General features: G+C 41.9%; 1 protein-coding gene across 9 annotated transcripts in view; it reads right to left on the reverse strand.

The window, feature by feature from the left end:
* LOC144218377 (uncharacterized) overlaps nt 1-15,248 on the reverse strand; it is a 220,210-nt gene that overhangs the window by 165,638 nt on the left and 39,324 nt on the right. For 2 of the 9 annotated variants that reach the window (XR_013331139.1, XM_077748234.1), the window contains one exon: nt 10,866-11,204. The exons of the other annotated variants lie outside the window; for them this stretch is intronic. Coding sequence is in view for 1 of the 2 variants with exons in the window: in XM_077748234.1 (XP_077604360.1) it covers nt 11,102-11,204 (103 nt within the window). In the remaining variant the exon portion in view is untranslated. Of the gene's footprint in view, nt 1-10,865; nt 11,205-15,248 lie in introns of those variants that run through there. 9 annotated transcript variants of the gene reach the window in all.

Raw genomic sequence — 15,248 nt, forward strand, 5'->3', positions numbered from 1 at the left:
ACTTAATTTATATGGGGAGAGAAAAAGATTGTATTTTTTAAATAAATGTTGACTTATGTTTATGTTTCTGTAAAAGGCATAGTTTCCCATACTGGAAGGAATCTCTCAGTAGTCAAATACTTCTAAATCAGATATATTTGAACGCTAGACTATACAATAAAAATCATCTTTGGAAGTTAATCACTGCTTTGTATCATCAATAAAATTGGAGGGAAGGAATCTACTTGTTCTAAAAGAAGAGATTGTCTATAATAGAATATAAGACAGCTGCTAAATGTGAGGTTATACACGAATGCTTAATAATATATGGAAAGATACAATATAGCATTTTGTGAAAATAAAAGTCATAAAGCAGGATGTACTAAATGACTCCTATTTTTATAAAAATTTACATATTTACATACCCATAGGTCTTTGATTGAAGGGTACACAGAAAACAGGCATTTAACAGTTTATATTTATGTAGGAGGAATACAGACAGTTTAAAATTTCTCTTGAACCCATCTGCATTTATTAGAATTCTTCTCTCTAATGAACATGGTTTACTTTTGTTTAAGAGAAAGAAATGTAAGGACAAATATGCAAACGAACGAAAATATCTTCCCTTGATGAAATGACCACTCTGAACCTGAAATCTGAGGCATTTTGGGGGTAATACCTCATCCTCACAAAATCTGGCTCAGAGTCAGAGTTCTTCCCCAGTGACAAAGCCCCCGCTTTAGCCACAAGCAGGCCCTGCTGCCTATTTCTCTGGCCGGCCAGGCAGAGTAGAGACAAACCCGTTCTGTGAGTGGGAGCGAGCCGTGACAAGGGCAGGTGAAGGCAGTAAGAAGTGAAGTCCATACCATTCTTTATTATGCAGGTTTGAAGAAGCTGGAGAGCAGAAGATGAAATGGGAGAGCAGAGAGAGCCTCTGCCCTCGACTTCAAATCATGCAGGGTCAGATGTGCCGCCAGTTTGAACGTGGGGTCCTCGAGACTGCTGTGGGGGCCTTCAGCCTGGGTCACCAGAGTCATTTCCTCCAGCGTGGGGCTCACAGTTGACAATTTTCTTTTCTCTCACTTCCCTCCTTGCCCTCCAACTGGACCCATCTGAAAATACAAGGGTCTCTATCTACTCGGAACAGGAATTTAGTTTTCCGAAATGTAGTTCTGGGCACCTTCTGAACAGAGACTGGCAATAATCCCAAACTGCATGCTTTATTATGTGGGCTTTATTTGTGTTTCTTATGAAATGAGCTGAGACACTCAAACTCATTTCAGATAGCAGCCAAAGCTAAGCGGCCACATTGTCCCTAGATAGAAGGTCAACACGTCACAGGCAAAACTGTCCAGCTCCCTTGCTTTCTTGAAAACTTACACATGAGGACAGGCTGATTTAGTCACCGTCCTCAGCAACCTGGGGATTTTATTCCTGAATGGCATGACTGCCTTGGCAAATGAAAAAGAGAGCGAAGGCTTCTACTTCATACATCTAGATTCTTCTGTGAGGTCAACATGTGATTAAATATAAAAATCACTTCGGAATTTCACTGTGAAAAATGAAGGACAAAAAGCATTAGCTTTCACCGCTACAGTTTTTATAAATAAAGAGATCGAACCTGCTTATTCTATGGAAATCGAACAGTTGGGTTCACTTGCTGGCTGCTGGAGAGCACGTTCTACTGAGGGTTTCCTCTTTCAATCAGTTATGAAGTATAATGACAGTCTCCACGACCAGCCACACCCTGTGGGGGCAATGGGAATAAACACTGGTCGCTTCTGCCAGAAATAAACACCAGATTAATAGCACACGGCCTGCCCGTCAGGGGCTCTTCCACCTCCCTGGGACCCCAGATGAGAAATTAATTAAGCTAATACATTTAAAACTAAATCCATTTTACTTCAAATTACCATCCCCAAAAAGTTCAACCAAAAAAACCGTGAAATGCCAAAATTGTAAACTTGTATTATGTGTATTCAGACCCTCGATGAAACAGATTCACATAAAGAAACCGCGAGATAAAGAAAACCGGCAAGCGATGATTGACTCAAGATCCCCATCTAGCGACGCGATGATGAATAGCAGGTTGTTTGTTTGCCTTTCTGGTTGGGCCTGGAAGTCTAATGAATTAGGCATTTTTGTGGCTCAATGTTCAGAAGTGAGATGTTTCCTCTTATTATGTCTTTTTAAAGAGTATCCTTGGGAACAATTTAGCCCCTTTTCACAGTTCTGAAGGTTCACTTCTGAGCTTGTTCATCTGTTTTCCACAGAGTCTGATTGTCTCTCTAGATTCACCGTTGATTCTCTAACTCTCGTGGCACCTGATCAAAGAGGAACTTGACACGAGTTTAAAGGCATCTGAGTAAAACTGCATAGTACATGTTGCATTTAACAGTACATATGGTAGTCAGACAACATGTACTTTATGTCAGGATGTCTATGTGGCCCCTTGTCTATAGTGGTTAAGAGAAGTACAGACCATACTAAAATAAGTGGTTTCAGTGATATGAACCAAAGAAATTCTCCCATCAGATCCAAAATGTATATACTGCATGAATCCATTATATTAAGAACAGACAAAACCAATCAACGGTAAAAGAAGTCAAAATAGCTGACCTTTGGTGGATTGGGGGCTGGAAGAGGGTAAGTGGTTTAAACAGGGGGCCAGAAGGGTCTATATGTTCACCTGCATGGTGCTTACATAGGTATGTGCCTATGTAAAATACCCAACTGTATGTTTATGATCAATGTAACTTAATTCATCTTATGCATTTACTATATACACAATATATCTCAGAAATATTTTTTAATGAGGCTCCATGCTGTTATTTTATCCTAATCCTGAGAGAGAACACAAACAGGATAGCATAGTACATCTGAAACCTAGCCAGAGCCAAGTCTCATACAGATTTCTTACAGATACTCAGGAACTTAGGTAAGAAGTCCACTACCTACCAAACTTAAGTCCACGCTTAACCGATGAGCCACCCAGGTGCCTCCATGTCATTTCTATGTGACTGAAAATTTTAGGGCAACCTCTTAGCCCAGATTTTAAACTAACAAAGGGAATCATATCTGTCATTGTTTTCACAGATGCAGAGTCCATCTTCTGTGAGGAATTATGAGAATGACTTCTGACAGTCACCGCCTAGCACAAAGGGTAGAAATAAGGCAAGTGGGAAGCAGCTGGGTGGCTCAGTCGGTTAAGTGGCTGACTTTGGCTCAGGTCATGATCTTGTGGTTCGTGGGTTCGAGCCCCGCATTGGGTTCTGTGCTGACAGCTCAGAGCCTGGAACCTGCTTTGGGTTCTGTGCCTCTGTCTCTCTCTACCCCTCCCCCACTCACTTTCTGTCTCTCAAAAAATAAACAAACGTTAAAAATTAAAAAAAAAAAATAAGGCAAGTGGAAAATTGAAATAGGTGGGTACATTTGCAACATGGCCACCACAAGCACATCCTACCTGTCTGTGTCAGAATGTGTGCTCTTAGAACTTGTAAGACATGGCCTGTTAGAGCTGGTAGGAAACTTTCAATGTCCCGGCTCATGCCCTTGTTCTCAAGGTAGATCCAGATGGGGTTGTACACAGTCAGAGTCACACGATTAGTGAGTGACAGAACAACACCTCCACCCAGTCTTTCTGACTTCTCATCTTTCTCATTCCCAGGGTCCCAAAATCTCCCTAAAGCATGGTAAGGGGGGCACAGTCCAAGAAGGAGCCCAGGATGCAGTGGTTGTTGGTGCTTTATCTTATCAAGCTCTACAGTTCTCATTCTAACAAGGTACTTGGTTGGCATTGACCTTACTCCCAGTTTTCAAGCCCCATTTGAAAATGCCATCTAAATCCTAGATGGTCTTTTCCTTCCACAACCTGTCTACACCCAAAACAATCAACAAAAGGTCATTTGTAGTCTCATAGGTTCTCAGAAGTCTATAAGAGTAGTGACCCATCAAAAAAAATTATGTTTGTTGCCAAATAATTTAGGAGCGAGTTGAATTCACAAAGCTGCTGGAGAAACAGCACGTGACAGATTCACCACCAACAGTATCTTTAATGAAAAGACTTTATTGAACTCATACCTTGGGAAGAACTCGGGTTTTAACTGCCCTAGGAGTTCAGAGAAGAGGGGAAAAAATACTGTGAGGGGAGGGAAAATCTGAGCAGAGCAAGGAGGGAAAGACCTTAGAGGTCACCTGGTCTAACACCCAGAGCACTTAAATAAATATAAATACGTAATTCATGCTCATTCTAAAAAAGTTTGTAAGGTAAGTGATTTAAGTGAAAAAGGAGAACATAAAATCACTGTAATCATTTTAATATCACTCTTGCCCTAAAACACCTCTCTTTAATAGTTTGGTGTAGCCAATGAGATACCACCTCACACCAGTCAGAGTGACTAACATTCAACTCAGGCAACAGCAGATGTTGGCGAGGATGTGGTGAAAGAAGATCTCTTTTGCACTGCTGGTGGGGATGCAAGCTGGTGCAGCCGCTCTGGAAAACAGTATGGAAGTTCCTCAGAAAGTTAAAAATAGAACTACGCTATGACTCAGCAATTGCACTAGTAGGTATTTATCCAAGGGATACAGGTGTGCTGTCTCAAAGGGGCACATGCACCCCAATGTTTATAGCCGTGCTATCAACAATAGCCAAAGTATGGAAAGAGCCCAAAATATCCACTGACAGATGAATGGATAAAGAAGATGTGATGTGTACACACACACACACACACACACACACACACACACACAATGGAGTATTACTCAGCAATCAAAAAGAATGAAATTTTGCCATTTGCAACTACGTTGATGGAGCCAGAGGTTATTATGCTAAGTGAAATTAGTCAGGGAAAGAAAAATATTCTATGACTTCACCCATATGAAGACTTTAAGAAACAAAACAGATGAACATAAGGGAAGGGAAGCAAAAATCATATAAAAACAAGGAAGGGGACAAAACACAAGAGACTCTTAAATATAGAGAACAAACTGAAGGTTGCTGGAGGGGTTATGGGTGCAGGGATGGGCTAAATAGGTAAGGGGCATTGAGGAAGACACTGGTCATCCTGGGATGAGCACTGGGTGTTTTATGTAGGGGATGAACCACTGGAATCTACTCCTGAAATTATTGCACTATATGCTAACTAACTTGGATGTAAACTAAAAAAAGAAAAAAGGGGAAAAAAACGTTTGGTGTAGAGACCTCCAGACTTCTCTCTGCCTATGCATATGCATATTTTTTAATTTTATTGAGGAATAATTGACAAAGATACTAGTATATATTCCAAGTATACAACATGATGATTTGATATACAGATACATTATAGAATGATTACTGAGACCAAGATAAAGAAAGCATCCCGCACCTCACACAGTTCCTGTGCGGTGAGGACCCTTAAGATCTATTTTCAACATCTTTCACGCGTGCAGTCCTGTGTGATTAACTCCAGCCACGCTATACATTAGATCCTCAGCTTCTTACCTCTATGCAGATTTTTAATTCATTCATACCAAATATGATGATTCGAAGCTGCTTTTATTACTTAGCAATATATCTTACATACCATACTATGCTAATAAATATAAAAGCTGCATAATCATTGCAATGTCTATATCACATCTCCGGATTTGTTTGCACATAGATGGTGGATTGGTATATGTGTGCCGTGTAATTTATTTGCTTCACTCTTCACCACGTTTGTGATCCCTAATGTTTCACCGCTATAAACAAACCTGGGGTCAGCCTCCTCGTACATCCATGTTTTTGTACCTGTCTGATCCTTCCCTTTGGTTCAATTCCTGGAACTGCTGACTCAAAGGGAAACAGTTTACATGTGGATTCATGGCACAAAATCGCCCTCCAGAAGAAACCGAACAATTTATATTCCTACTAGCTTCCCTCACCAGCACCAGGTATTATCACTCTTTTCTTATCTTTGCCAGTCTGGTCACCATAAAACAGTAACTGTTGTTTTAATTTGTGTGTGTTTAATTCCGTGAGAATATTTTTCACTTGCAGGCACTTTTGCCAACTGTTCTACCTGCTTCTTGCTGGCAGGCTTCATCTCTCTTCATTTCCCCCAAGACCGGCTCCCCTGATGCGGGATGAAATGTCTCCAGGCAAATTTCCATTTGATTGCAAAGCTAGTGAAGTTGTCTCCAAAGTACCCCCCACCAGCTCCGCCACCCACGACAATGCCAGAAATAACTGTTTGTGTCCCTCTTGCAAATGAAGTCGCCTCAAGCTTTGCAAGACTGAGGAACAGAAGGTTTCCCACATCAGAGAAGTGGGTCTCGGATGGGGGGCGAAAGAGGAGCTGGCCCATGATGGGGCTGGAGTGGCTGTCCTAGTTCCCCCACCTGTTCCGATGATCTCCCAATATTACTTCACAAACAGATGATCTGCTTAAACTGAATAGATTTTGACTTTGAGCACGCTTTGCAAGGCAGAAACGTAACCTGCCCCTACCTCACTGGGTCTAAACTGAGTTGGGAGAGGAGGGTGTTCTGCAGTGTTCAGGTCTGGGGACAGGATTGCCTCGGACCTCAGCCTCTTACATGTACACTGTACACTGTCACCTGCCTAGATGGCCTCCTCCCCTTCCGTTATCAGTCCGCATAGCACAAAGCCGCATCCTCCATGCTCCTGGCTGCAAGGATCCTTGAATCTGATGGCTCTCTGGGTGTTCTGTCCCAGCTACTCTGTTAGGAACACCTACTTACCCGACACTTTGAGGCTGCGGACGCTGACTCGGGCCCTCTCAGCACAGGGCATCATTATACTGCCCCTGGTCAAGTGGAAGTACAAGGAAGTCTCTCCTGAGGGCACAGGTCATCTCTACTCTCAATTCCTCCAAGCAAATAGGGATTCCATGAACACACCTCACCCTCAGGACTCAGCTTCTTAAAGGCCAGCTTCTTTGGGACCCACCCACATAGAACCTCTATCCCTCTGATTTTCTGCTTCTCTCCTCCGGGCCCAGCCCTGGGAACACGTATCTATTCTCGGTTTTGCAACCTACGTATCATGAAGTTGTCTAAATATCTTCTTTCCTCCCAGGGCTAAGCTTTTGAATAAATCCTCAGCACTGACTTCTGCCATGTGATCCAGGGATGAAAATTGCAGATCAAAATGTCAAAAGTGGAGGCAAGCATGGAAAGAGATAACAAGAGATGGGGAAGGAAGCACTTGTTTCACTTGTAAGAAGAGGGCATCCCAGATACGAGAAACAGCACAGGCGGGACGTGGGAATGGGCTGGAGTCCGGGGTCTGGCCTTGATAGAACAGAGTCCTCCACTGTGGTCCTGCAGAAGTTTGGTAAGGTGGGGAGGAAACTTGTAGAACACCAGTAAACAAGCAAGGTGATCGTGAGCATTCTAGGTTAGCTCAGAGCAACTTATTGACATAAAAGTTCCATTTAACCTGATCACTATTTAAAGGAAACTAGAACATGGGGCTGATGGACAAAAAGGTGGATTCTGTTGCTTATTGTCTGTGATGTTAGGCGTCAGCCCAATGGGAAGAATAACCGCTCTTTCATAAATTAGTACTTACATGCATATGTGAGAATACATGTAAATTCAGCTAAACTTAAGAGATGTTCCATTCCTCCCTTAACTCCCTTCTCCTTTTCTTATTTTTAGCCTCAACCCTCAGACCAATTCATAACATGCCCTACCCCTACCCAAATCAATCTACTATTAATATTCTATGGGTTACTAGAAGGGCATTCATGAATATGTATGGATTGTATGCATAAATTTGTATGCTAGTGAATCACGTGTGCTTCCTATCTTCTCCGAGGAACTCTGTGCGTTTTAATATTCAGTAAGATCTAAAAGAAATATCAATGAAAACACTTTCTAAACTGGAAGCAACGTCCAGGTCAGCATTGCAAAGTTTCCACAGTATCATCTATTCTAGGAACAGCTCAAGCCTCCTCACCTCATAGCACTTTTTCCCTCCTTCCAACCCATCACCCAGAAAGCAACCCAAGGAGGACCACAGCCAAGGACACCATTGGGCAGCGATGCTGAGGAACAGGGCTTTAGTCAAGGGAAGCAAAGAGGCCAAAGCCCTGGCTACTGTGTGAAAAGGTTTTTCTGGCTTAGCTTGTATTTTCCATGAAGCCAGTGAGGTATCAAAGACTTCAAGAAACCTCTCTCTGTAGAGATACCCACACCATGGGAAGACCAAAGGTGAGGTGATCGACTCTGCTCCGGAGCAAAAGCTCTAACATAGATACTCATATGGTTTACTTTCCTTCAGGTTCTCTCCTCACCATGAGAGAGATGAGAATACAAACAAGTTAGGGTCTAGGGCCAGGGATTGGAGTTCTGTTTCCAGTATAATCTACTTAAGTCTGATGAGGCAGCTAATAACAATAACAAGACCAACAGCAGATTACGAAGACACAGAATTATGGATCATGGTTCCAGCTGAGGCAGTCTGACTTCCAGTAACTCCACAGAGCCCAGCCCAACTCACAGAGCCAGGCACCCGGCATCAAAGGCCTCTGTACATCCCTGCCTCAGAGCCCCCACAAGAATGTATAGGTGTGTAGGAGCTGTTTCAGGACTCAGAACCCTTGAGCCTTGCCATCTCTTATCCTCTACATCGGAACGTATGAAACTGAACATCATCCTTCCCAAAACTTTGTGGCCTGGCTTGGAGCACAGTGCTACCAAATTTTGAGCGTCTCTCCTAAGAAAAGAATGTTAGGACTCTCCTTTCACTTCCCCATCTCCCGTCTCCCAAGGAATCCAAACATCCGGATAGCTTCACTATAGAAGACACAAGATGGAAGGTTTGCTTGCAAGAGTATTTGTTGGGGCCGTGTGGTTTCCCAAAAGGGTTGACGCTCACCATAGAACATCTCTCAGTCTATGAAAAAAATGAGTATTTGTGCTATCTATCTCTATGAGCTCTGATCTTTCATGAGGAACTTCAAGACAAAATTCTTGGCACCTTCCCATATATAGAAGAAAACAGGCAAGAAAGACCTAATTTATCCCCACTCTATCCTCCCAAGAGTCTCTGGAGTTGGCCATATTTTACAACAGACTCAACCCATTCCTCCTTTACTTCTCTCTACTCTTTCATCCACAAGGACAGCTCAAGCTCCAGCCTCTCAAATTTATAGCATGGAAAGCTGTCAGCAGCAGTCAAGGCTACAGACTTTCTCATTCTGGTCCAGTAGAAGGGAGGCGGTGTCTCTTCTCAATCCTCAAACACCCTTCTCTTAAATCTGACTGGACCATTATAGATATTATAATTACTTCTGAACCAGAAGAATATTACATACTGGTTGACTTAAGCCTGGGTTGATGCCCATCCTTGAACTAAAAATTCTACCAAGGAGGTGGAATTTTTTTGAAAGACTTAGACCAATTAAGGCCCACTCCTGAAAACTGGAATAGGAATAGCTAGGACTGCTCGACCAAACCATAAAACTACTATACATGGTTGTGATGGTGGGGACTGTTCATACCCCAATAAATCTAAGTGTTATTAGGAGGGGAAAGGGAAGCTGTCAGTATTGGATGAGAGATGAATGAATGTCCACTAAAATACATAAAGACCTGAAAAAATATATATACTAAAGTTAAGCAGTAGTCATCTCAACAGTAGGATTAGAAGTAACTGTTTGATCTTTTTATAAACATGTAGTTCGTACGTCATTGGTGGGGGAAAAAAAGGTTGCTTTTTTTAAAACTTTGAAGGCAAAGTATTTGTCAAGAGTGGAGCCAAATGAACAAATACACAAAAGAGGAAAATCCTCTGAAGCACCATACTATGGAGGGACAGCAGTATCACATTCAAATATAGACAGAATATATTTCTTGCAGTTTCACCAGTTGGCCAGTTGGAATGAAGACATGCTAACCGAGAGGTAGGGAAGAAATACTTTGAGGACCCACAAAAACGAAAGCATCACACAAGGTGAGATTGTTACAGAGCATTGAACTGCAGCCCAACAGCTTGGTAAGATGGTTATCAGTCCAAAATGTGGATGAAATGTAATAAGTTAGTCAACATTTATTAAAATTTACTACATAACAGTACGTGTATGTCTGATTGCATTTAATAGCCACAAAAAAAGTGCTTGGCGGTCATGTTATTATTCTCATTGGATGAAGTGTTGTTGACGTCATGCAGGTATTTCCTAGGCATTCATCATTACCATACATACCAACAGCTCCCACTGCAGGCACATGGTGTTTTGCCCCAGGAGAAGTCTGCAGGTGCATGAGATAGGACCGAACAACTACGGAGTTAACAAATGGGGACTAATTCTTAATAATACAGAACAGTGCTTGCTAAAGAAAGACTTATTCTGTACCACATACTTGATAAATAAATAGCTTCCTTGTCCTCGGATGGGTTAACTCTGAGGCATGTTCTTCATATCCTAAGGTCAGAGGATCCCAGTAGAATCCAGTCTCAACAGCCCACATTGGCTTCTTTTTTCTCCTTGTCTCACTTCCCCACTACCTTTGCTTCCCAGGATCCAAAATACTATTTACACTCACATTTTTGTCTCAGGGTCTGCTTCTGAGAAAATCTATTTAAGACACCCATTTAAAAGATAAAACAACTGAGGGCAGGCACTAGGTGGCCCAGTTGGTTAAGTGTCCATCTCTTGATTTCGGTAAGTATAATATCTACAATGGTCCAGTCAGATTTAAGGGAAAGGTCTTTGCTTATTTGAATGTGTATTAAAGGCAGTATAATATATCGTCAAATTTGAGACACTTTTGATTGTAATATACAGCATTATTTTATGTACTCCTAAGAGAAAAGAGCTATGACACAATATTGTTTTGTTAGGTAACATATATACTTTATTCTTATGGAAAGAACTCTTTTAAGCTTCTTTGGACATAATATTTTAAAATAAATTACACTTGGGCATACATAAAAATGATCATATAACCAAATTTAATTGGCTAAAATATATCTTATATTTCTCTACAATCAAGTACCCAATTCATCTGACTCACTTTTAAACTTGTACAACAATGGCAACAACTTGCTGCATGAAATCATCATCTATGCCATGGACAGCGTTGGTGAAGTTTGCATTTTTTCAAGCATGTTCCCTAGGGGACTTCAGGATTTTCACCCATGCTGCTGACGACTGTTCAAGTTTTTATCTGGTGCCTTCCTCTTCTCGCCAGAAGGTGTCAGGCAATGACAACTAGGAACCAGGCCGGCCGGCTGCCTGGTCAACAGAAAGTGCAAGGATGGTCATTAGCATGCCTTGTAAGACACATCATGACTCCAGACATGCTAACAGTGTGAAAAGAAATGTGTATCCTAGATCAAACAAAAAAACGTATGCAAATGGCACATCAAATCTTGGACACATAGATAGTTAAGAGGAGGCCAGAATGGTATGTAAATTTTTCAGGTATAAGTCCATTGAAGGGAAGATTTTAAATGAAAATTTCACCAGGCAATACAATGATATGGCAAAAACTGCAAAGACAGTCAGTAACTGAACTTTGAGAAAACCAGCATCGTATCACACCTGAAGGGGGCATGCACACCAACAAACAGCAGTGTCTACAATCAGCAATGATGTAGGCTGTCCACCGCTCGTGCACTCATCCTACCGCTCACTAGGCCTCATTCCAAAGGCTCTCAACAATCCCACCTACAGCATGAAAGAGAGTTCTCAACTACTATTTGAAAACGGATTAAAATTGGGGGATAGCAGAGAAGAACATACCAAAAGAACGCGATCAGAACAATTTCATAGACCTCATCAGGTTACGGTTCAAATTGGGATTCATGTTTGGGGAAAAAGAAACAATTGCTAGCATCATGTATTTAAAGTCAAGTTTACCCTTCTTTTTAGTTGGGCATCTTTTATGTCATTGGCAGGCTCTTTCATTGGTGATAAGATTAAATTTCATCGCTGAAGCAGAATTGTACACCACGCTTGCAAGCAAAATATAGAGCCTTAGTACCTTCTACATGACAGATGTTTCCATGGCAGAGGGGCTTACTTAGGCTAATAAATAGTTACGCTCATTATCCTTAATAATCGAACTCAAACAGAACCCCAATTAAGGGATTTTCTCATGGTTGTCCCTTCAAGACATTAGCTGAAGTTCAGAAACTATAACAGACATATGTTCAAGTGGAAATCTGAACAGAGCGACCACTTGTCTAATAAAATGCACAATTGTCTAAATAAATCTACAGTGGTGCTTGAAGGAGGTAAGGGTCTGTGAAAGCAAATGATCCCATGTGTGAATGATTCATCTGCCAGATCTGTTGAGGTCTACTACCCAGAGCTAATGAAAGGAAACTAAAAGACAGAAACAAAAACCATCGGCTGGCATGCCTTCTTCACATTTTAGGTAGGTCAAATGTTGCAAACTTCTCAAGTCTTGTGGGTAAAACAGAAACTTTACATTTCTTCCCAGCTGAAAGCATTCTGGTTGATTTTTAAAGATTCTTCCTCACCCCCCCCCCCCCCCCCCCCCNTAAATTTCTCAATATCTCTCCTTACCCAGAAAGTGCAACAGCTGAAAGTGGAGCATTTTCCCTGTCAGAGACAGAGCTCAGTTCTCCTCCTCGCTGGCCCTTGGCGGTGCTCATCTTTTCTCCTTCCCTGCCCGCCAGCATCTTGTATTCAGACATTTGGGTGGTTAACCATATAAACCATATAAACCGATGAACTATCGGAAGCAAACTCTCCAATTTATTCAGATAAATTCCAGCCCTGTTTACCGACTATCACAATGTTAGAGCCTCACTGAAAAAGGGAAGCGGGAAGGCAAGGCACAGTACCACCTCTAACAGATAGAGGGCACCTGCTCCCTGGAATGTAGTAGCCAGGTTGCTATTTGGCTATCCAGCATCTGCCTCCCATCATTTGGGCACCAAGCCCCAGGTTTCCCTTTGTAGATTCCGGAGTCTCCTCCATCCATACCATTCCAGATTCACCAAACCTTCATCTTCTCTTTACTGAGAACTATTGCCCAGACCCCTTTAACCAGGCCAATGTTCCCCATCCTCTGGCTGCTAAAAGTTCTCAGCTTCCCATTTCTGGAGAGGACCAAACAAGAGCCACCCAGACAAAAGTTTCAGACCTTACCTCCCACCCCACCTCCAGAGGCAGCCCCCAGCCAATGACTAATTCATTGCCAGAGGTATGTAAAAGGTCATCCCGCTCACCTTAAGGTAGAAGGAACTGTGTGCTACAATTCATGCCCCAGGCTCCCATGAGATTAGGCTATATAGTTGGTCTCCTGCTCAGACCACATCTTGGCCAAGGTTTTCCTGTTTCCCTCAGCCCAGTTCTGAAAGTGTTCCTTCATTAAATCACTTGCACAAGATTTCTGGTCTCCGTTTCTGCTTCTTGGGAACCCTGCCTCAGTTTACTTCTTCACCCCAGCCATCTCCCCCTTGCCCCTCCTCATAAAGAGCCATATCCCAAGGACAAAGGTTAAATCCTTATTAAAATAGTCCTGCCCCTGGATTTCTCGGTTAAGTTACTAAATTATTTTTTTTGCTTAAGCCCCTTTTGTTGGGTTTTGAGTTGTTTATACTAAAAAGGACTAGTATATTAGAAGATAGGACTATATCCTGGTTTATTTGTTCCTCATTCGTTGAATATTTATTGAGCACCTGCTGTGTTCCTGCTACTTTACTAGACTCTGTAGATATAATGATAGAAAAGACACAGCCCCTGCCCTCAAGTAACTCCCAGTTTTGAGAGACCATAATGGCAATGCAGAATGGTAAGCGCAGTGACAAACAATGTATTATAGGGACACACAAGAGGAGTATGTAACTCCTTATGAGCATATTGCAGGGAGTGGGGATGCTCTCAGGGAAGATTTCCTGAAGGAGTTAATATCTGATCTAAAAACTTGAAGGGAAACAGAAGTCATCAAGGGGAAAAGCATTCCAGGCAGAGGGATAAGGGGTTATATCCTTATATAGGATATATATGAACAAAAGCAAGAGAAAATGGGTTATATCTGCAAGAGTCCAGGCAAATCGGTATGGCTGGAATGTGGGTTGTTCCCCACGCCTGAGTATGCATTCTGTTTCCAGCCTTCCTCTGAGCTGAGGAGCAGCTGGAAGTCTGGGGGGACCAGGCAGCCCATCTCCAGATACAGCCGTCCAACCGACGATGGAGTCAGTAGATACGTGTTAAATCCCATCCATGTGACGTAATTCTGAGGACACTACATGGATCCTCAGATGTCCCCCAGGAGACTGAGCCCCAGTTGCCCACCACAGGGAGCATCTAAATAACAAACTGTGTATTGACTTTTCTTCTTTCTCAGTCTCACTCTTCTGGTTGCCTCCCTCTATCCCCTGGAATCATCTCTCAAATAAACTACCTCCATCTCAATCAATGGCTCAGGCTCTGCTCTCTGTAGAACTCAAACTAAGGCAGCCACATTGAGCAACTTGGACTTTCTACCCAGGGCAGTGGGAGCCAATAAAAGATTTTAAGTAATAGAGTGACATAATCAACAATGTACTTTAGAAAGATCCATGTCGGCTGCCCTATGGAATATGAATCTGAGCAAGAAATGAGGATGGCCTGGACTAATGGAAATATAGATTCAAGCCTGAAGAGGAGAGTGGAACTGACAAAATGTAATGATCGACTGGATATGAGGATTGAAGGAGAAGAAATAAAAACAGTACATGGAAAGGAACAAATAGTTATAAAGAGGTCCTCAGAGGCAGCTTTGCACTCTAAAGAATAATCAACAGATGACTAATCTCCATGATCTCCTCTATGCATTTATTCATTCATTTGAAATCATTGTTTCTTTCATATGCCAAGTTGTAAAGAATATTCATTTAATTCTATAGTATCCACAGCACTGTAACAGGTGCTGTAAAGAATACACACATGCGTGCATGCATACAAATACTGTTCTTGACCTGCAGAAGTTTACAATGCCCTTGAGGATGGAAGGTATAGCTATAATAAACAGGCAAGCAAACCTAAGAAATGTGACAAGTACAAGGTAATATTATATAAATAGTAATGTAACTGCGAAGGAGGTTGCCAAACCAAAAGATTGGTCAATGAGGAATGAGTTTTGGGATATGGGTGAACATGAAAAATTAATGGCTTATTTACTTATTAAAGAGTATTCTATGCCAGACAGAGCCATTTAAGTGTTACATTATTTAATCATTATAAGAGTCCTTTGCAACTAGTATTGTTAATACCATTTTTTCATTTTTTAAACATTTATTTTGAGAGAGAGAGAGAGAGACA

Source organism: Crocuta crocuta, unplaced genomic scaffold (assembly GCF_008692635.1).
Source record: "Crocuta crocuta isolate KB4526 unplaced genomic scaffold, BGI_CrCroc_1.0 scaffold39, whole genome shotgun sequence".
NCBI lineage: Eukaryota > Metazoa > Chordata > Mammalia > Carnivora > Hyaenidae > Crocuta > Crocuta crocuta.